We start from the raw sequence: 22,956 nt of genomic DNA, 5'->3' as shown, positions 1-22,956 counted from the left end.
ATACACATGGGCGCAGTGTCGGGTTTTCACAGGGGGGGTGAGGGGGAGAGGGGGTGAGGCTATAACAACCGTCAGATTGGAGTCTCATTATGAATACGCGTTTGCAGTTTGGACAGTGATGGACAGGCGGCGGGATGGAGTGGGAGGGGGGATGTTAAACTAGGGGGCTCTCTACCATCATCATCGCAGTCATCATCCTTATTACGGGTAGCATCTTCCTCTGCTGCTGCTGCTGCTGTTGTTGCTGCTGTTGCTGCTGCATCTGCAATTGTATCTGGCCGAAACCGAAAACTAGAAACGCTTCAAATGCCAGGCCATGTGCGATGCCTCAAAGATGCACTGCGCGAAATCGGCAGCTTAAAGGTTCCCCACAAAAACTCTCCAACTCTCCTCCCAAGTATTATTATTATTAAAGGTGTTTACTGAAATGATTCCTTGTACCAATGTTCTTATAAATAATTATTATTATTCTTGTTTGTTGAATATTATTATAATATTATAAATCTGTGCCCAATTGTTTGCCCTGCATTCGTATTCGTCGTAGCTCTTGTCATATCTGCGTACATCCCCCTCCCCCCCGTACGACTCCGCATTCAACTTGCCTCAGTGGCGTTAGTGGTGTGCATGTGTTTCATAAATTTTGTATGCTCATTATTTTTGGCTATGGCAAAAAAGGTGCGGGTCCCGCACTCGAACCCTGTACTTTGGTGCCTGCTGTAGTATCCCTAGCTACTTGCACCCACAACTCCACATCCTCCTCCTCCTCCTCCTCCTCATCCTCTTCTCATCCTGCTGCCCCGATCTCCCGTTATTGTTCGGTGGCCGCTCTCCTTCGTCTGGCATCCAAAAATTTTCAAGTGAGTCAAAGTTTGCCATGTATGTGTGTGTTTGCGTATCTGAGTGTGTGTTTCAGGTTATATGTGTGTGTTTCAGAGTATATGTGTGTGTTTTAGAGTATCTGTGTGTGTGTGTTTGAGCATCCCAGTGTGTATGTGTGTGTGTGTCTGGTGGCAACCTAATTTTTTGGTTTACGTTCAGTTTTAATGGGCTTGGGAGCCCGTCAACGTAACTCTCCCTTCGTTTTCTTGTTGTTTATAATGCTGTTGTTGTTGTTATGGTTGTTGTTGTTGTTGTTGTTGCTGGCAACATCCTCATCAACAACAAACGTAGGTAGCTAAATTATAGCAACAACAAAAAGTGAAGAAAGGGAAGAAGATAGAGGAGTTAGTGGCGAGCCACGACACTGAGCAAAAATATAAGCAATAGCTAAACAAGTTTTTGTCGAATTTTGAATTTAAGCTTTTTTAAAATATTATTATAAATTTTTTCATCATATTAAAGCAATTAATTAACTATAATCTAATATCCATTACCAAGTTTGAAATATTTTTAAAGCACTTACTATTTATTTTGTTTCGATGACAGTTATATTTAAAAAATTTCGAAAGTGTTATTTACTAATAAGGAAAACGATTTTTTTTTAAGTGGTATATTTCCCCTCATTTTTAACTCTCTCTCTTCATTTGCTAAAAAACAATTGTTTCTTGTTTATGGCCTGAAGGCAAACATTTTAAATTTGGCCCTGTTTTTTTTTTTTTTTTGGTTGCCGGTTTACGTTTCGGTTTTGCTTTGGTTTTCATCATATTGCCGCTTTTTCCTCGTTTCTGCAAATGTTTTTTTCCTAAAACGCAATTAAGGTAACTAAAATAGGGGATCAAGAAAATATTAGCTTCTCTTCTTTGCAACGTTTCTCTTAACATTTGTTTCCTAATTTGATTTCGAGTGGCACCTCTACCAAAAAAAAAAAAACTACAAAAACAGCCTCTTCAAATTGCAACAAGTTTTGCCCCTTTCTTTTATAGCTTTACGAACTTTATAACTGCAGGATTTCCTTTATTTTCCACTTGTTGGGCATAGTTTTACGATTTTATAAATTGGATTGCTCTTGCCGCTTTCATCTCCAGCTGTTGATGTTGCTCTTGTGCACATATGTATGTTGCTGATGCCAGTCATGTTGCTGCTGTTGCAAATGCTGTTGCAGATGCTGTTGCAGATGCTGTTGCAAATGCTGTTGCAAATGCTGTTGCTGCTGTTGCTGCTGCCTGTTGCTGTTGTAAGTGTTGCTGGCGTTGTAACTACTGCTAATTGCGTTTTGCTGCTGCTGTTGCCGCTGCTGTTTGCACTGATGCTGCTGCTGTTGCTGCTACTACGATGTGGCAGCTTCTTTCTCCTCCATATGGAGTTGAAACTTTTTGTGTTGCCGCCGGGCCACTTGCTGCAGCTCCTTCTGTTGCTGCTAATGCTGCTGCTGCAACTGCTGCTGTTGCTCGCATTAATAGTCAGTTAGTATGCGTGGTAAACGCTCGCGGTCTGGCAAAAAAAAAAATAGAGGAAAATATATAGAATTAAGTGCCTGGCAAGCCCAAAACTTTTTTAATGTTTCAAATAGTTTAAAACTTTTTTTTTTGCATATGCTTTTGGGGCCACAAAATCCAATGCAATTAATTAATGAACAACTAAAGCGCAGCATGTGGAAAATCAAACGGAAAATACTTGCCTTTTTTTTTTTGTCTGGCATTCCAGACACAACTTTTCGCATAAAACAGATATGTTTGAAATTTTTTGAGACGTGAATTATGTATAATGTTCGCATTTGGCCACTGCCCATATCGCTCTTACTCTTTTCCTCTCGCATTTTCTATCTCTTTCTAACGCATTTGGCAGACAGACGAACACACAGACACTTACAAAACGATTTCCGTTTCCTGTGTTCATTAAACTGTCCGAAAAAAGAAAGCGTCGACCGCACGGATACATGAGTGCCAGGCGGCAGATACCCAGATACTTAGATACCCAGATACTTAGATACTTAGATACGCTGGGCACAATTACGAATTCCCCCCCAAAAAAAAAACGAGCCAAAAAAGGAAGGAATAAGAACAAAATAGACACGAAGCTGGGGATTAAATTACTATGGTTATTGTGTGGCTATTAAATAAAACTAGGCTTCTGTGTAGATACACATATTTACATACATACATATGTGATATTCAACAAATATATATATTTTTTATAATTTATAAATAAGAAATAGACTTTCCACCCGATATTCTCTTGAAGTATCTCATGTCTTTGCGCGTATCTGCATATCTGAAGTGATTTGCTTGACGAGCTTTCATTACACAATTCGCTATTTATGCCGGCCATCGAACATCGCATCTTTTTGCACATGTTTGGCTTGAACAACAACTTAACAAAAAAAAAAAAAAAAAAAAACAAGAAGAAATAGTTGCTTGTGTTTTGTTGTTACCTATTTTTCAGCACCGTTTGCTTTCGGTTTGTCTCTGTATTTTTTCCGCCAGAGTCGCTAATGTATTCAAAAGATATCGTTGAAAACAAACGTGGACACAGATACAGATACACAGATACTACAGATACAGATACACAGATACTACAGATACTCGCCTGTTGCTTTGAAGCCAGCCCGATATATCCGCTACTGTGGTACATTGTACACCACCCCCCTCCTCCAAAAAGACCCCCTGCAGCCGTACCTACTAGTTGGTACTACCCACAAACCGGCCAAAACCCCACCCCCTCCTTTTGGCCCTGCCTCAAATGGGGGGCCACGCACACCGCAATGTGAATGACCCTTTTGTCGTCTTCGCGTTCGCCTTCTCCGTCTCCGTCTCCTTGGCACTGTGTTGGTTTTTCTCTTTGTGTATTTTTTTCTTTTTTTTTTTTGTATTTATTTGGTTGTTGTGCGGTTACAGGGATTTTCTAAGCTCTGCGCGTGAGTGTGTGTGTGTGTGTGTGTTTGGCCAGGGAAAATAATGGAAACGGAAAATAGTTGAAAATTACGAAGTGCGCCAGCGTATGTAAACCGAAACCTCAAATTAGCCCGCAAGGGGGGAAAAAAAAACTGAAAAAAACTGAAAAAAAGGCCGGCTAACTGGGCAACAGGTAGGAAAATCAAAATAGAAACAAAAACAGTAAGCGTTCGAGGGTGATCTATTAAAATAATTATCGATGCAGTTGGCCTGCAATTATTTTCTATGGCTTCCCCTTTTGCATTTCGCAGAAAATCATCATGTTTGCATGTGTGAGCCCAAACTAGCCCCTCAAAATTGACGGTAAAAGAGGGGTTAAGGGGTGTTTAGCACTCAGGCAATGTAATTTGAAATTTGTTGGGGACATGCACTCAAATCGAAAAGTTCAATAGTTCATAGCGGACATGGCTTTTAACTGAAACGTTTTTGAAGTTGTGACACTCACGAAATATAGGTGCAAAAAATATATTTAACACAATTAAAGATGCATTTTGTTATGTCTCATTAAATTTATTTAATAAAGATATATCCCAAGTTTGGTAACTTTTAATACAGCCGTTTTTAATAAGAAATCTTAATTTTGCAGCCTTTTGAATTTGCCCTAAATTGGTGTATAATTTCTCCTAAGACTCGCGTGATTTTGATGCGACTGCTGCCAGCTGCGTTTTGCTTTCCTTAAGAGTCCGCCAAAATGGGTTAAGCTCGGGGGCTAATTATATCAATTCCCATCGGAAACGAGCCACTCCCCAACCCCCAGCCAGCCCCCCCTTCCACATCCCTTCTTCTCGTCTTTTCTCCACTTTTTGGGGCCATTGGAAGTCGCACAATGTGCAAAAGACAAAGCAAACAACCGAACGTGACTGGAAATTATAAAATTAACACCAATATGTTCATGTTTATTTCGGTTTTTGGTCATTTGCGAATGATGATTTTTATTGCATGGTCCTCTTCTTTATATACATTATTTCGATACATACTCGTACATACATACATATGTACATGGTGAATGCATTGAGATGAATGAGTAAGTAAATATGCAAAGCCAACCGACAGGTAGAATCGAAATAAAAACCAAACTAAAATGTACAAAAAAATAGCAAGAAATACAAATGCAAGCGTAAACAAACAAAAATGTTCTGCGATCATGTGACGATTAAATAAATTGCTTTTATTGCCTCCATTTCATGTTTGCTCTTGGCCCATGAATTGCACTGCCATTGAAGTAAGGTAATTTTCTCTAACCAGATAATGCAAGGCCTTTGAATATGCAGCCTAATTTTTGCAAACCGTAATCGATAAACTGTATTTATTGTTTATTTATATATATTTATTGCTGGCTCAGCAGAACAAAAAATTATATATTTAGCACGCTCTGCTGAAATCTTTCACTTCAATGCGATAGCATGCGTTTCGTTCTAAGATATTTATGACCAAATTCAAGAAACTGATAGCAAGTCTTGTTTTTTTTTATTCCGCATAAGTGTAATCAAAGGTATTGAATAACCGAACTGCGTACAGAGTATACCGATATCGGGTGGAAATAATTTACACACATTTGTGCTGAGTCTGAGGTTGAACATCTGGGTATATATTTCAATGAAACATGTGGAGGGCAAATTGTTTTCACTGTCTTCTTTTTTTTTATGTTTTTACTTCACTTGTTTTGTGCCGAGAAGCGCCAAGCCGTGATTAATTGTTTTGCGGATTTCACAAACAACATGGGGCTTATGGATGGCCCAGCCCATATTTATTTGGGGGCGTGGCAGTTGCCTTCGAAAATGTGCGACCATCAAATCGCATTAGTTTGGCAGGAATAACAATTGGCAGCATAAAAGTGCAACAATCTAATTGCATTTGCACGCATTTTTCAAATCGTTTACATGGCATTCTAATGGATTTGATTTGATTTTCTTTATATCGGTTATTTCCGCCCCACCTCCCTCTCTGAACGTTGTTCATTTATTGTGTTGGCCAACAAAAATTTTGATTGGATTTGGTTGTAAAAGCATAAAATCCAGAATTCTGGCTTTATATGTGCGTTGTCTATATGTATGTACATATATTCGATATCGGGCCACACAAAAGCCATTCAAGTTCAATGTTGCCACACAAAATCGAGCAAACAATGGGCGAAAACTCTTAAAATGTGATTTCAAATTCTAGTTTTAAAATTAATTTCAGAACATGTGTGGATTGTTGGGAAATCGGAGATTTTGTATGCTAAGTGAAACATTTTATATGAATTATTAAAGATCTATGAAGTGAGATACTTTCGCTAAAGTGGCTCTTTCAATTGTGATTTATTGCCGACAATTCATTAAGTGGTATCGGAACAACATACTCGAAATCTCTCTCCCACAATAACAACTGATGTTTTATTTTGAAATAGGCAAGGAAACACATGTTTGCTGGTATAGAAATGTGATATCAGTTTTATGATTTATAAGATGCAATTCAATAAATATTATCGGTGCATTAATTTTAGTGGTTGCCAAGATAATCGTTTAATTTCCTTACTAAATTATAAATTCAATTATAGTTAGAAATCTCTAAATGTTTATCTTACTTGACTTTATGTACATACATTAAATGAATACAATAATTTGGGTGGATGAAAAGTTATAATACTTATTCATTGACTCATAAATAGTTAATACTTAGATTGATATTTTGATTTGTGTATGATAGTTTCAATAAACCAGATAAATCAAACAGATATAAACTCACATCTTCAGTAGAGTTTCTTGCCTCAGCTTTTCGGATTGCTGTTTTTTGTTTAGAGTTTGACTTGACTTTAGATGCCATTCATGGTCAGCTGGGCATTAGATCGTCATCTCTCCTCCTTGAAAATTCCCCCGATTCAATCAGTTGGCTCCCCCTTGCTACCGATTTTTCTTTTGATTTTTTTTTGGTTCGCTTTTCTGCAACATTTTTATTATTGAAAATTGTTATTTTGCCAGCGAGTGGGAAGCGGCGGAGAAGTTGAAATTGAAATTGGGCGCAGCTGGCTGGAACTGTAACTGCTCCTCCCCATTTTGGCTTGGCTTTTCCATTGCCTCTTTTTTTTCCACCTTTTTCCTCGATTTTTCTTTTTTTGCAGACTCCACTGTAGCATATTTCCGCCTTGACTACTGTCTATCTTCATTGGAACTTTTTTTTTGTAGGGTGTGTCGCCTGTGTCGCACCTCTACAAATCCCAAGAACAACAAACGGCTCGAAAAAATCTGGTGAAAATCAGGAAAATGCACAACAACATTCGACACTTCAGATGGGCGCCGGCTGTCAAGTCAAGTCATCTCGCTTCCAAGTCAAGTCAAGTCCATTTCATTCCATCACTCTCGACTGCAGTTGGGCTTTCTGTGTGCCTATCTATTGGCTTCAGCTTCAGCTTCGGCTTTGGTTTTGGCTTTGTCGGAGGCTATATGGCAATGGCTTTCACTTTGAGCGCTGCTGATTTTTTTCCCATTTTCCGCTCACTAATTTTTCCGGATGCAGTTCGTCGTCCCTCTGTCGCTCCCTCAATTTTCCATTAGTATCGTCGTCGACTCTGGAGGCCCGCATCAATGCAACTTCCTTTAAAAAAAAATGTAGAAAATTGGAGAGGTCGAAATTGACCTTTGTCTAGCGCCAAAATAGGGCTGCACTTGGCGAAAATGTTGGGTGGTTAGTTGTACAGCTTACAGATAGCTTACTATCGGCGAAACGTATTTCATTTAGATTTATCTCGAATTTTAATTAAATAATATATAAATATTAAAAGTGTGTTTCATTTATTAAATCTTATAATTTATATGCTGTTCCTAATGCATAGTCGGTATATAAAATCATTTTTCTCACTGTAAATCACCCACTCCGTCATCCCTAAAAATCTTTTTGTCATTTTGCCATTCCATTTGGACATTAATTATGCTAGTTGGTGCGTAAATTTCCGCTTCAGTTTTTGGAAAATAAGACCGAACGGAAAATGGAATAAAACTATCCCACCCACACCCACTATCCGCTATTTGTAAGTCATTCTGTGTTTTTTTTGTTGTTCTTGTTTTCTTTGTTGGGTGGTTAGATAAATCTTTAAATGACAGTTGAGCTATTATTCCCATTATTATTATTATTGGCACTAATCTGGTCGTTGTTTGGCATGATTTGGCTCCTTTAACCGATTGCTGATTGTGATTAATGGCTATGGGTTTTGAATTGTGGATAGTGGGGCTCGAATTACAGTTTTCGATGTGGTTCGCTGGACTCAAACTCGAACTCGGACTCTCTCCATACGGCCCTCGAGGGCATCGGATCTATTATTCGTTTGGTTTGAATTTATGGCGAGACATCACATATGTGGGGATATACGAGGGCTTATATAGCATAGGGTTCGATACCGATGCCGTGTGAAAGCAAAAGCGAAACTCTATAGCTTAAGGCTGGAAAGCCATTTAATGCCAGACACCAGCGATGTGCCGTCACTCACTCACTCACTCACTCACTCATTCCGTCAATCCGTCAGTCAGTCAGTCAGTCCGTCAGTCAGTCAGTCAGTCAGTCAGTCAGTGAGTCAGTCAGTCAGTCAGTCAGTCCGTCAGTCAGTCAGTCAGTCAGTCAGTCAGTGAGTCAGTCAGTCAGTCAGTCAGTCGATCAGTCAGTCAGTCAGTGAGTCAGTCATTCATTCATTCATTCAGTCAGTCAGTCAGCCAGTCAGTCGGCGTGCAAAAGTTCAAAGGGCATAAGCACCTCAGCGGATTCCCCACTCCAGTATTTCCACCAACAAATTGAGTGCACAGAAAAGGGATAATCGTGCCGAAAAGCCCCCAAAGGCTTTCCACCACCTCCAACCAACTCCCCCCTGCCCCCCCACCACCCCCAGCCAATGAAAGGAAAAAAAAGAACAGAGGAAATCTTCGATTTCTGTTACGAATTTTTCGCTTTTCGTTTGCCAGAGCTCAAAGGCAAGTTAAATGCAGAGTCTATTCGAAGAATTTTTTGGTGTTTGTACAACCGAAAAGAAAGTAAAACACCCGGAAACAGACAGACGCCAAAATAGCAAGTATACTATGGGCCACTAAGGTACTCTTAACCAACAGTTAAGTAAAAGTCCTTTTTAAAAAATCACATATTACGAGTGTTTCTAATATTTAAAGAGATGTTTAATATGTTTCAAAATTACTTAGAAATATTTGTAAATATTTATTATTTAACATTTAGGATTATACATACCCTGCAGCGTGTAGGGAACCATATAAATATCAGTTGGATATAAAACTGCTTGTGTGTGTGTGTGGCAAGCGAAAAATGGCCATGTCCAAAAGTGGCAAAAGGGATTTTTCGGCTGGCTGTTGGCAGTTCCCCTTCGTCACTGCGTTTTTCCTTTTGCCTTCATTGCCAATCTGCCCTTGGGCCCGAAAATTGAAATCGAAGCCGTAAAGCAGCGGCAAAGGGATCGGAATTGGGATCGGGAGGGGGTGGGGATGGGGGTAGCCTGGAAAAAGAGCTCAGTCCAAACACCAAGGAAATACAATAAAAATATTTACCAGTGTCGTTGTTGTGCAGGTGAGGCGATGTGGCAGTACAAGTGAAGGGGTTAAGAGGGGGGGGCTAACTGGGGTTAAGCGAGGGTAGTGGCAAGAGGAAACCCCCTCCACACACCCCCCCACCATGCCCTTTTGGAACCTCACCTTGAATGGCCAACGAAAAAACAACGTAATAAATAAATGAAAATGACGAGGGCAATTGATTTATGTTGCCGTTGCATAACTTTTATGCAGCACTGTGTGCGAATGGAGCCAAGGAATTAGATTTATTTCGGGCTCGTTCCCTTTATCCCTTCAAGGCGAATTACCTTAATGTTATCAGCAAAAATACTTTACTGCAGGCAAATGGCTCTTCCGATGTTCTTTATCCCAGTAAAGTATTTTATTCAATGTTTACTTGGACGTAGATAGCAATGATATATAATATTAGGTTTCCCACTTTATCAAATCAGTTTTTTCGCTTTATTGATTTTTTTTCAAAGTTTTAAATTTGTTAAAAAATTGATATTCATAAGCTTTTTGGATTGACTCTTCCGCTCGTTTTCTGCCGCGTTGACCAAAAACCTTTGACCAACTGCAAACGCAGCTAGAAAAATTGCTAGCCAATAACATACAAATGGCTAAATGCAGTTACATATATACATATATAAATATATAAACTTCACCCATTAACACAGTTTTCACTCGGATATTTAACCCAAATACTAGAAACCCAGAGAGACACAAAGCATAAGACTGAAGACGAAAGAATGAGGAAAAGCCAAGGAATGAAACAGCAAAAGTCGTCACAAAGAAGAACTTCTTGGAGCTTGCGAAAAAAAAAAGAAAACAAAATATCTGGCTTAAAAGAAGACCAGGTAAAGAAGATCGCAAAGGGGGCGAAAAAAAGGGGGCTGATTTAAGTAAAATGCGGCGCCGCATAGTCACATTACACGTTTTTTTTACACAGAGAACAATTGCTGAGTGGGTTTTTAAGTTGCATAAGTAATATGCATGCATAAGCAAATTTTTTATTGTTGTTTTTATTGTTTCATAATGTAATTATCTTCTTATTTATGCCAAAAGAGAAATTTATAAATTATACAACACATGTTTTGCTTTTAATACATTTTTTACGAATTTCTTGGCTAATTTTTTCTCCACATTCAGAATGTCTTTCAACTTCAACGCTGACACCTTTTTATCTCTTATCGGTGCATGCAAAAACGTTGGACACCCATTGAATTTTTACCCCCGATTTGTCAAAAGCAGAACCAACTAAAAAGAAATAAGAAAAACCCTCTTTTCATACATGGTCCCCTGTTTTTCCACCATTCGCAAATCGCAAATCGCAAAATCTCGCAATGAAAGCATATCAAAGCCAGAACACACGAAACAATGATGAATCAAGGTGAGAACCGGGTGGCAAAAAAAAAAAAAGTGGAGATGGGGAAATGGGGGCGGTGGAAATTTGCTGACTAGTTGCTGTCGAGCCGGAGGAAAACTCAAAGCTCGACGAGATCGGGGGGTGAGGAGCAGAGTCTTGTGACGTACCAACAACCTCCATCAACATTTAGTTGACAATGGCAGGAGGTCAAAGAAAACGAGAAAAAAAAGCGAGCAATTTTGGGGAATGGGAAATTGGTCGGACTTTTTTCCAATTGAATATGTATTTCAATTTATGTGCGGCATACAAAGGAGAAGGAAAATGCGTTGCCTCTGAGCGCTGGGAAATTAAAGCTAACGCTTTATAAAAAAAATAAAAAATCGTGGGGAGTGTTTGAAATATTATTCATGTGCATTATTCAAGTTTAATTGGTTATCTGGCCAGGTGCAATAATATTTTTGCGTATAAAGTTATTCAAAGAGAAGATATCTTTAATAGGAGATATTTCATATTTATACCACGAAACGAAATATTTAATTTCACAATGCCAGTTTATTACTTTTCAATAGTGATTAAAATTAAATAATAAAGAGACATTGAAATTTTTCATTGAGAAATTGTAAATTTCTGCGCATTTTTGATTACTTTTTAAGTAACCCAAGGTATTTATTCATTTTACTTCGTTCAATTTCCATTGCGAAACGCTTTTCCATTTTCCACTCGAGTCTTCCTCAATTTGTCATTTATTTTCCACTTTTTTTCCCAACCACCAACCCTAATATAAATGATTTTCGTTAATGTAACAAAAAATGTAAATATTTCAATTGGGATTTCCTTGTTGTTGGCCACTTTTCTCTACTTAGGAGTATATTTTATGGCATTATTTATATTTATTATTGGCTTGTCTGCGTGGCCTCTCCTTTGCGATTGTTGTAAATTTTTATTTATATTTATATTGTGTTTTCATTTTCATATTTTTTTTTTCTCGGTATTTCTTATCATATTTCACATTCCTGACATAATGCGCACCTGATGCCCCAAAACCGCGTGTGGCCAATTGGCTCAAAACATTTTGCGGTGCTGTCTTTGGATATCTTATGCCCACCCATCCTTTGCCTTTCCATTTTCCTCCTGCCTTTTCCATTTTTTTTGTTTTTTTGATTTTTCCTGAGAGCTTTTCAGCGCGAACATTAGCGGGATTTTGGTTCCTAAGCGGAGGGTAGAGTGCAATAAATCCAGATCCGAAATGATTTTCTGGGGGGTTTCTGGGCTTAGAGATGGTCGCGTGATTGGATCGTTAGGCACAGATTCCTCTTTCCTCTTTCCCCTGCTTCCTGCCCCCTGCCCATTTCAATTTCAAGTTATGACGATGTCCTAGTAGTACGCATTACCACCACCCCCCACCCCACACCCACCAACCTGCTTTTCTCATTTTCCAACTCCCCTCGCTTCTGCGGCCATTTTCGAAAATGGCTTTGGCAATTTCTTGACTGCCGCCGCGTAATGAAAACGGACAGGTGTGCACGGCCTGGCCAAAAAGCAAAAAAAAAAAAGACCACAAAACCAAAAAAAAAACACCCAATGCCACCCCCCTCCACTCCATCAATGTGGCCCACCTTCCATCAACACACAACGCTCCCTGCGGCTGCGACTGCTGCTGATTCGCGTAACTTTTCATTTGCGCAGCGAAATGTCGCAGATGACGATGGGCCATGGGCTAAATACTGATACTGATACTGATGTCGATGATAGGCCAACCACCCAACCACCCAGCGGCCATCGGCAATGTTGGATTTTCTCTGAAAAATTTTCCATGCATTTTCCATTGACTTGCAGCAAGCAGAAGGCGATGTGCAAGTGATTTTTCAATAGAGCCCTTGGCTTAAATTGGAAATAGAAATGTTCATACTTCATTTCTTGCTTTGCTAGATTTTCACGAAAATGAACGGTTTCGAAAAACAAAAAATAGAGTTAAAAATGCAGTTTAGATATGGGAAGTCGCCACATGCCAATAGACTGTAGTTAAAATGCATAACCAATTTAACTCATTTAAAAATACTTTTATGTACGTAAATATTTTTCCGCCTTATTAAATTTCCCCGGAGTTGACAATTTATATAATGTTTTTTTCTTCCCTTTGCTTTTCTGCTGTTCGAGTGCATTTCATCTTTGACCCCAACTTTTGCGCTTTGTCTTTTTGCATTGGATTTTCCTCTTTTGTTTTCCCATTTTCTCTGTGCCATTTTCTCATTTCGCTTTTTTTCAACAATTTTGTTTCTTTTTGGTTTTTCCTTCTCTGTTTTTTTCGTTTTTTTTTTTGCAATTTTGTGCGCCTAAGCTTGGCGTGCGTGAGCTTTTGTGTGTGAAAACAGGTTTCACTGATTTTCAATTTCAATTGTCTAATACTGCCAGGGCATCTGTGTGTGTATGTGTGTGTGTGTGTGTATTTTTTTGTGCCATTTTTATTTGCTCACATTAGCTATTTCTTTTGTTGACTCGTTGGCATCGTGGGGCCTACTCCTCGCTCTGACCTAACCGCATGAGCCACCCACCAGACGCTATACACCACCCTCCGACCTCCGCCCACCGCCCACCACCCACTTATTGTTATTGTGTCTGCCAACCGCCAAACGGGCCACCGCACACCACCCACCACCCCCTGCTTTCGGTTTTCTGAGACGTGAGACGATGTGCGTGATTTTCCACTTGTGTGTGCCGTCATCTCCGATCTCCGATCTCCCAACTCCCCGAAACCGAAACTAAGCCGCACCCGCCCATATTATGATCTCAGCCAGCTATTGTGTGTGATTGTTGCTCATTTTTTTTTTAGTATTTATAATACTTTACTTTTTTCCAACACACTTTTTTCTCTCCCTGTATCGCGCTCCATCATATTTTTCTCCGCTTTCGCTTCGTCAAGCAATTCATTTGTGCTTTAATTTACTGTAATCTGCTCAATGTTCTATTTGCTTCCTCTTTCACTTTCGATGCGGTAATGCCACTTGATGCCAAGTCGGAGTCTTCAAATTGTTGTTAAAAATAATCGAAGGTAGAGAAATTACTGCAAAAGAAGTTGATTTTAAAAGAAAGTATAATAAGGAAATCAGAATACTTAAAATCCCACATTATTTACTTAAAACTATTTATTATTGATTTGCCAGAGAATTTGCAAGCATATTGCTATAGCAAATTCTTGATTAACAATTTTCTTACAAACTAATATCACTGCACTAAATAATTGGAAAATAGTCTGGAAAAACATTTTGCTAACTTTTCTCTCACCATTTTCTCGTTGCAGGATTGCAGTGCAAAAAAAAGAGAGAGCTCAGTGAAAAACTGCAAGGGATATGCAATTTCCTTATCAAACGAAAGAGCCAGCAACAACATCTCCGTCTCCCTCACACAATATTAATTTTTATTTTTCAAGTGTCTGAAGTACAACAATCGACAAAAAAACGAGAAAAAACGAAAAAAAACCGAAAAAAAATTGTATAAAAATAAATACGAAAAAGAAAATCGCGGGGAAAAGGAGAAAAGTTTAAAGACGCCGAAGGCAAAAGTTCACATAAAGCAGCCGAAAAAAGTTTTTCAATTATTGTAAAAAGTGTTAAAAAGATAGGGCAAAACGCTAGCGAGCGAGAGCGAGAGGAGGCTAGAGTGCGAGCGAGACAGCCAGCAATTATCTTTAATAAGCAAAAAAGTTTAGCAGGCAAAAGAGCAAACGGAATAAGACGAGCGGGCCAACAAAAGAGGCAAAGGAGGGGAGTTAAATGTAATTAATTGCTCTCCCAAGTGCCGCCTAATAATAAATTAGAAATATTAAACGCGTTAATTTTCCGCTTATTTCATTAAAGCAGCCCACCAAACAAAAATAAATATCCAAAAAAAAGTGAAAAGCAACATAGCCCGAGGAGCCAGAGGGCAACCCTAAAAAGACAGAAGTGCGGCGGCCAGCGAAGAGGTCACCAGAGAGAAGGGTCACCAAAAAACCGAAAGGAACCAAAAAAAACAAAAAAAAAAAACCCAAATTTAAATCACCAACCAAGCGAGAAAAGGAGAAAAGGCGAAGCGCCCGACGACGAACCAAAAATGAATCCGACGCCCGTGGGCATTGGATTCGGATTTGGTCGCAAGCCGCCCAGCAAGGCCAGAATGCGTTCTCGCTGGCGGCCACCGTCAGCGACAACCCTGCTGACCCCGTCTGACCCCGCCGAGGCTGCCGATCCGCTGCCCACTGTCACCGGTGTCGCCCCATCATCGGCCCCAACAGCAGCCACGCCCATCGGCGACCGCCATCCACAGCAGCACAGCAGCAGCGGCATCGATCGCAGGCTGCAGCAGCCGCACCACCAACCACAGCAGCACCGCCAGCATCGCGGCCAGTTGACAACCCTGGCGCTGCTGCTACTGGCCCTCGTGGCCATCAGCAACCTGGAAACCCTGCTCGCCGTGCGCACCGAAGGACCGCGCAACCGCCACGGATCCCCAGGTGAGTCTAGCTCTCAATTTTGTTGTAGTGCCTTAAAAATCAAACAACTCATTCAAAAGATGGCAATCATTAAAATCAGCATTATCTCATTATCTTAATCTAAGCATTAACCTTACTTCAAGGACTGTAAAAATCAATATACATATATTTATGCCCATTTTAAGTTCAACTCAGTTGTTACTTAAATTGGGTTTTCTGTACCGCTATTTATTTATGCATAAATGCTCAATTTCGTCACGTGGCTTTAATTTATATTATCAAACCCATCCTTAGGCGCAGCCCATGAAATTTATGTCATTGATCCCCATGCTTTGAGTGCCGAATGCATTCCTACTCCTGGAATTTTCCGGCATGTTTGACTTATAAATTAGGGGGACTTTGTGACTTTTTCCGCCCCCAAACCGCCGCGGCCTGTGGAAATTGCATTTCCTTAATGTGCTGCTGCCTCCATATATTGATTAGCACTTCACACCAGCAAATTAATGCACAAAGCGGTCTGTTTTGAGTGTGTGTGCCAGTGTGTTAGCGTGTGTGTGCTCGAGTGTGTGTGTGTGTTTGTGTTTGCGCGTGTGTGGCGGTAACTGCTCGTGTCACTTTAAAATCTTGCCCGCAGCATGACCAACATTTCATCCCACACACACACACCCATACCCCTCGATTTCCCAAAACGAAAATTATGAATGCCACAAGGCGGGTGTTGGGGGGAGGGGGGTTGGAAACCCCCGGGAAGACAATCGAAAGAAATCAGAGTCCAAACCAAAAAGATTCCGCTGGGCGGCGCGAAACAAAAAATTAAGAAAAATTACAACAATCGTTACACACCGAAAACAAAAGCCACACAACAGCAAGAAAAAGTGAGAGTTTAAGTAAAAAATGAGGCAACGAAAACAAAAAAAAAAGAAGAAAAATAAGTCGAGAGTGAGAGCAAAAGCAAAAGCATATTCCCCACCGCATTCCCCGCAAATTCTTGGCGGCCAGTTGATGTGCGCAAAAGTGCGCCAAGTCGGTGTCTTTAGCTTACTGATTTGTGCGGATAAATTACAGGGTATGTATCGCCCCAGCGAATTCGTTATTTAAGTTCCGGTTAGTTGGCAAATCCAGTGACGAATTCTACAGCTTAGATTTTACTGAGAATTTATGTTTTTGAATAACAATAACATAAATCGAGTGTCGAATGTTATGGCCTCTCTAGGCTTTAAGAAAATTACTAATATTTCATCCGAATAGATTTAGCTGGATAATGATTATTTTGCAACAATTTATACAAAACGGGTTACAGGTCACGGCATTCAGATAATTTATTAACATTTTTATTGACCCTTTCTACGAATATTTGTTTAAATCTATAAAGCTTTACAATGTTTTCACAGCTGTCGCTGTAAATATCAAAATGCATTAGCCCTTTGCAAAAACTCAGATCGTTGGTCGTATAAAATGCCTAATAAATGTTAATTACTTATAGTCAAGTACGGGGTATTCCCCATTCGTTGCTACGTTTACAACAAGCACTTGTCTATAGTCGTTATTGCCGTTGTTGTTGCTAGAGCGCTGCCAGAAATTATGAATCAGGAAGTCTTAATAAGCGCAATTTCAAGTCGTTAGTCACACAAAGTAGAAAAAATGCTGGAAGCTCTCGAGCCACGTCTTTGCCACTGCTCTGGATTCTTATATTCTTACATTTACTTTTTTCTTCGTGTTTTTTCAACGCTCTCACACGAACTCACATCGCACTATTAGCGCCTGTATATATGTATATGTTTATATATCTGTACATATATATATTTATGAAGGGGGGGGGGGGATGGATACTTTATATATGGGGGCGGTCATTTTGCAGTCGTTTTTGTTGCTGTGTTCCTGTGTTGCCGTTGATTTTAATTAAGTGAAACGTTTTAATGTGCGCCACAGATTTTCAGATTTTCTGCCCTTGATGCAGGCTGTTCTGGAATGGGATTGGAAACGGGAATGGGAAAGGGAAAGGGAAAGGGGGGTGGGAATGGGGGAATGGACTTTCATGGGCAAACTACTACAAGAAGAGAAGGAAGAGAAATGTGTAAACAGTAAATGTCAAGACAAGCGATCAAATTGCTCATTAAAGCAAATGAAAAACGAGCTGGAAAATGAGTTGTGAATGTTGATGGTGCGGTGCGGTGGACTTGGGGGTGTGATAACGCTGATAAATGTCCAAGCAAGCGCTATTTTAAGCCTAACTGTGATGTTACTTTGGGAGCGTAAAACGCATAAATCCACGGGAATTAAGCAAATGTCAAACAATTCACAAGATAATCCGTTTAAAAGAAACCAAACATTATTCGCCGCTTTCAGCCGCCTGTCAGCCAGTTGTCAGTTCTATGCTTTATGATTTGCTGCTAACCAAATCGATTATTGTGGCATAAGCGTTTAAATATTCATATGACTTGGTCAGCGCAGCAGCCTTAAATCATTTTAAATGATTCTAAAAAATAGTTGGATTTTTAGGCAATATTCGGTAGTTTTCCCTATAAACTTTATGTATTTATATATAGTTTTTTATATTTTCTGAGGAATATTTGAATGGTTTAATGTCCAAGTTGAATTTATATGGCGGATATGACGAACCCTTTCTCGCTTCTTTCACTTTTCTCAATTTGTGCCTTCCTCTGCGATAAAGCTGCGATTCGCTCATTCTTTCGCTATATATCCAAACTTATATGTATGGTTGGTATACATCAAAGATATATCACTGGCAGAGCCAACAATTGCAATACAAAGTCATTTAATGCAATTTGCTGATTGCGCTGCTGTTGCAGTTGCTGCTGCAGTTGCTGCTACAGTTGCTGTTGCAGTTGCTGCTGCTGCTGATGTTGTTGCTCGTGTCGTTCTTGTTGCTGATGTACCTTTTGACATTTGAGCAGCACTGCTTGCTGACAATGCAACTCTCCCACAGTGTGACGCACACTTCCGTGTCCCCCGAAGATGCCCCTAAAAATCGCCTGCAGTAGTTGCATTCAAAGAGCAAAAGCCAAAGGCTGAAGAAATGGCTTTAATGGCATTTAATAAACATGGCACAAACAACGTTTGCCAACCAGCCAGCCAGCCAGCCAGCCAGCCAGAAGAGGCAGTTGCAAGTGGGGGGTCTTTGCAAAAGAAGGGAGCCTCATAACAGCCGACAACCGGATTCAAATTCCAGTTTCAATATGACGCCGCTGTTGCTGCTGCTGTTGATGATGAGCCAGCGAGAGAATGCCGCATTTTGAAGGAGTCGCTTGCCCCATCATCATAATCATCGTAATCAGCGCCATGATCAGCCCCATCCTCATCCTCATCACCATTGCCATCATCAGCATTATGATTATGCATTATCATTATCGCGAATGTGCTAGTTACAGAGTGACACCCATTTCAATGCAATGAAATGCAATGCAACGCGTTGCAAGCAGAAGGCAATGCAGTTGACAAAGTTCATACCCTATGAGTTGCGCTGGCTAAGAGTGTGAACTTTGATTTTGTTGCATCAACTTGAAATATATTTCATAATTTTTGAAACATTGTAATTGAGCAGATTTTTCTGTTTAATTGCGCATAAAGCTAAGACTAAAAATCATCACAAAATCCTTCATCTAGAGCATTTACCATTCGCTTATCCTTGAAACTCGCAGCTGCAGCATGTTTTTGGCCGCTTGTTGCTGTTGTCATTTGGCCTTTAATCACAGGCGACGGCAGCAACATCAGCTGCAGTGGCAACAACAACACGAGCAACATCAGCGGCAACCGCAGCATCAGCTTCTTCTTTACACTCACCAACACACTGACACACCGTGCACACGCACACACAAAGGCAGTTGGCCAGTGGGTGGCTGTTGACCGCAAAGTTAATTGCAGTGTGTGTTGCAGTTGCCTTTTGTTTTTGCTGCTGCTGCTGATGTTGCTGCTGCTGCTGCTGCTGCAGTTGCTTCTGCCGCCTGACGCTGCTGCTGTTGCGGTCGCTTGGCCCGTTGCGGGCAAATAACTTTGCTAATACTTTGACCAACACAAAAGGCTCTTGGCAAACTTTGCCACCAGGCTTACACTGCGAGAAAGGATATCGAAAAAGGTCATAGCAATTTAAAGTGATAAAAACATAACACATACATAGTTAAATAGAGATTTCTTTGAAAATATAGCTATCATTATTTAATATATGTATGATGCAGCAAAAATGTGAAAATTTGCATTAATAGAGCCTGGAATTTAGTGCATTACCTCACCTATTATGCTGACCGCGACTGTCAACTTTCGCCCAAGCATTTGGCAAATGTTCAATGCGCAACTGTCGCGGGGCCATTTAAATTGCATGCCAATGCCAATAAATATGCTCGCTGGTGTAGATTCCGGCCTCCAGCGATCTCGGTTGCCAAGGCGATCTGAAATCCCAGGCCCACAGTCGGTTTCTAGGCAAATCTAGCGGCTTTTCGCTACCCTCTTCTTTCGGCCCTCTTTCCGCCGAATTGACAAGCTCAGGTGAAAACCAGTTCAAACTGCAATCTCCGTTGCAGTTGCAGTTGCATTCGCAGTCGCTGCCTCACGCTTGACTGCCTTGTTTTTCTTTTATTTTTGCACTTTTTTACTTTTTGTTGTCTGGCTAGCCGGCCGGCTCTAATTGTTGCTGCGGCAACCAGGGTTGCCAAGTAGTCAACAGAAATATTGTGGCAAATATACATTTTATGTCTTTGGAAATCTCAGTCTTTTATATTTACAGTTATTTAACTGCAGTTGCTATGTAGTTGGTATTGTGTGCAATTCTCATAATTATTTCTATTATCAATTTTAAGTTCGCAGCTTGAATCGTTTGATTTAAAAATATTTTCGAAAATAAATTTCATTTTAAGTTCACAAGTGGAAATCACTTGGGTTTATTTATCCAGTTTTATTTTTTCATCACGATTTTGTGTGCTTGTTGCATACCTCTTCCTCTTTCCTCTCCCTTCGCAAAGTGAGAAAAAGGGAGAGAGAGAGAGAGAGAAGGAGATGATCGCCGGTAATAACATCATAGGTCAGCCGGTCGCTTTTTGCTTTTTGGTTTTTGTTATTCTCTTTACTTTAATTTTATTGTGTCTGCCCCCTCCCCCGCCTTCGGTTTGCCGCCTCTTTCCCACAAGAGGTATTTTTCAGCTATAAACAATTTTTTTTGTACATTTTATTGTTGTTTTTGCTCTTCACTCACTCTCATTGTCTTTGTTGTTTTTGTTGTGGATTTCTTTATTGCTCGCCGTTTTGTTGTTGCCTTTTGCTGTGTATTTCTTTCTTTCATTTATTTATTTTCATCTTGCCTCTCAGTCGCGCCCCGCCTCGCTGCATCTCTCTTCCACTCACGTGCAGCATTCGGTACCAGGCACCGGCGATCACCGTTTCAACAACAACACCAACAACGCCAGCAACAACAAGGGCAACAATGACAGCAACAACAATTACAACAACGGACAGACAGACAGCAAAACACACAGGCAAACACACACAATCGGTGCTCTCAGTGCATGTGCACTGTCTTCACAGAAAACCAGAGAGAGAAAGAGAGAGAGAGACAGAGAACGGGTGCGGAGGAGGTGGAAACTGAAGGAGAGTAAAGCGGGATTAGAGTGGACCAAAGGATTGCAATTTGGCAGAATTCGTACAAATTAAAGTAATATTATTTATTATAAAAGCTACTTCAATTTATATGGAAGTAAAATATTTCCGCAGCGGCAACATTGCGTATTAAATTACTCATACGCAGTGTTGTCACTGCCTGTGAACAGTACTAAAGCTTTATTAAAACAAAGCACGTTAATATAAGTAAAATCTTGATATAATTTTATAGTTTATGAGTGACGCACAACAGGTGCACCCTGTTAGATAATCCACACAGAAGAAGTATAAGAATGCGCAGATCAAAAGTAGATAACTTGCAAGCACAAACTCATCGTTGTGCAATTTAGTTGCAGAGGCATTTGGATGCGCTTATTAACAAGTATAATGCTATGATGCCGATTTATTGATAGGGAATTGAAACAACAAAGTAAACGGGTTTTTTCATATCAAACTTATTCAAGAATAAACAAGCATTTCGAATCGGTATACGGAAGTGAGAACAAAAGGATAAGAAAGTGAAAAACTACGGTTAACAATGAAGGTTAAGATAAGTTATCAACAGTATTCCTTCAGGTATGTACACAAATATGTACATATGTATGTATGTACATAGATACGTATTTTTTCTATTCTTTATTTTACCAACCGTTTCAAGTTAGTTTTTAGCCAATTTACGTACTTTTGGCCAACAGTTTATTCCCCCGAACGCTTTACGATTCATTTTCTCAGCATTTTCAACGATTCATTTGAGACTTTAATTGCAAAGCATTCGTATCCCAACCAATTAAGCCCTAGTCAAAGTGAATGAAATGAAAATTCCGGTGAACCGACGGCGTAAAATGAAAACTCGTTTTAAATTCTCCTTTTCAATTTGGCCAGAGATTAAGTTACCTATTTATTAGTTTATTTGTTTCGGCTTTTAGAGGCGAGTGGGATTTTTCCAAATTGTTGCACAAAGTTCACTTAATTTGTGTGCGGCTCATAAATTCTTTACGAAATATTTTCGGTTTGCTTTTGGCCTGGCCTGGTTTTTTCCACATTTACGAGTGTGTGTGCAGCGCATCTAAATGGAAAATTTTTCTTTAATTTTTATTTTTTATTTTTTGCGCAGCAGTCTGTTGGTTTTGTTAATATTTTTTTTTTGTATACTATTTTGTCATTTGGTGAAACACCTGCAAACGATTTTGAATTTTGTAGTTTCACTGCATTTAATTTAAATAAATACTGCATTCGGATCGATAACATTTCAATTATGGCAGATGCAAAGGGGAAAAGAAGCCAAAACACGTGGGTATTAACGTTTTTGGCAACACCGGATATCAACCACATGGCCATTGGCCATGCAATTTTAAACATTTTTTCCATCAATTTTCCAATCATTTTTCCGCATTTGTTGGTCGCAGTAATTCCCTTCTAATTGACAAGCAAATCGTCCTCGACTTCAAGTCGATTCATGTCTGTGTGCGCATTGTATACGTATGTATGCTTATTCATGTGTACATGCATATGCACATACATATTTCAACGGAACGAATCCATTCGCAAAACGTTGTAATAATAAATAAATACTTGGAATCGCATTACAGTCTCCATCGACGACCACAAAAGCGAAAGCCAGACGAGCACAATAACGAAACATGTTTAATAAATAAATAAATGAGTTGACTAATCAAACAGTGAAGTCGGGCAACTCGGGATAAAAGCCTTAAATGTTCTGCTCGAAATTATATATTAATATATTTATACTCGATTATTACGCAATCCGGTTTGCCTTCAGGTTTGAGGAAGCACTGTGAACTTTAAATAGGATTTCAATTATGGGTTGTTTAGGAACATCCCTTACAGTGATATTGTATTACTTATTATTGTAAATACATAAGGAGGTTTTTAAATACATCATTATTTTTTCCGACTTTGACCTTGCTTTATTTGCAATAATGTACATAAATTATTTAAATATTTTTTTATCGCAGTAGTTATAGTTGAAGAACAACAGGCTTGTATAGCTGCGAACTATTTTAATTGAAATTAAAACAAATTTTTGGCACTTTTAGTTAAACTTTCTCCGGTGCGGGGATGACTCTGTCTATATGCAAACAATATGGCCACATGCATACCTTTACTGCTCTCACACACACACACACACACGCGCGGGCACACACTGCC

The 22,956-nt window shown here is 39.7% G+C and overlaps 2 protein-coding genes across 4 annotated transcripts in view; one reads left to right on the top strand and one right to left on the bottom strand.

Moving 5' to 3' along the window:
• Positions 1–22,956, top strand: part of LOC120456465 (low-density lipoprotein receptor-related protein 2) — a 141,902-nt gene that overhangs the window by 13,737 nt on the left and 105,209 nt on the right. For 2 of the 3 annotated variants that reach the window (XM_039643312.1, XM_039643311.1), the window contains exon 2: positions 14,573–15,204. In XM_039643312.1, the coding sequence (XP_039499246.1) occupies positions 14,805–15,204 (400 nt within the window). In that variant the 5' untranslated portion in view covers positions 14,573–14,804. Of the gene's footprint in view, positions 1–14,572; positions 15,205–21,208; positions 21,364–22,956 lie in introns of those variants that run through there. The other variant, XM_039643313.2, reaches the window with a different exon arrangement.
• On the bottom strand, positions 155–7,391 carry LOC120455704 (ataxin-8-like). The gene is given in 5 exon segments (XM_039642112.1): positions 155–260; positions 2,013–2,102; positions 2,157–2,194; positions 2,273–2,326; positions 7,308–7,391. Coding segments are annotated over 5 exon segments (372 nt in total).

Source organism: Drosophila santomea, chromosome X (genome assembly GCF_016746245.2).
Source record: "Drosophila santomea strain STO CAGO 1482 chromosome X, Prin_Dsan_1.1, whole genome shotgun sequence".
In the NCBI taxonomy this organism is placed as follows: Eukaryota; Metazoa; Arthropoda; class Insecta; order Diptera; family Drosophilidae; genus Drosophila; species Drosophila santomea.
The sequence above is the reverse complement of the archived record's forward strand: the minus strand, read 5'-3'. Positions and strand labels throughout refer to the sequence as shown.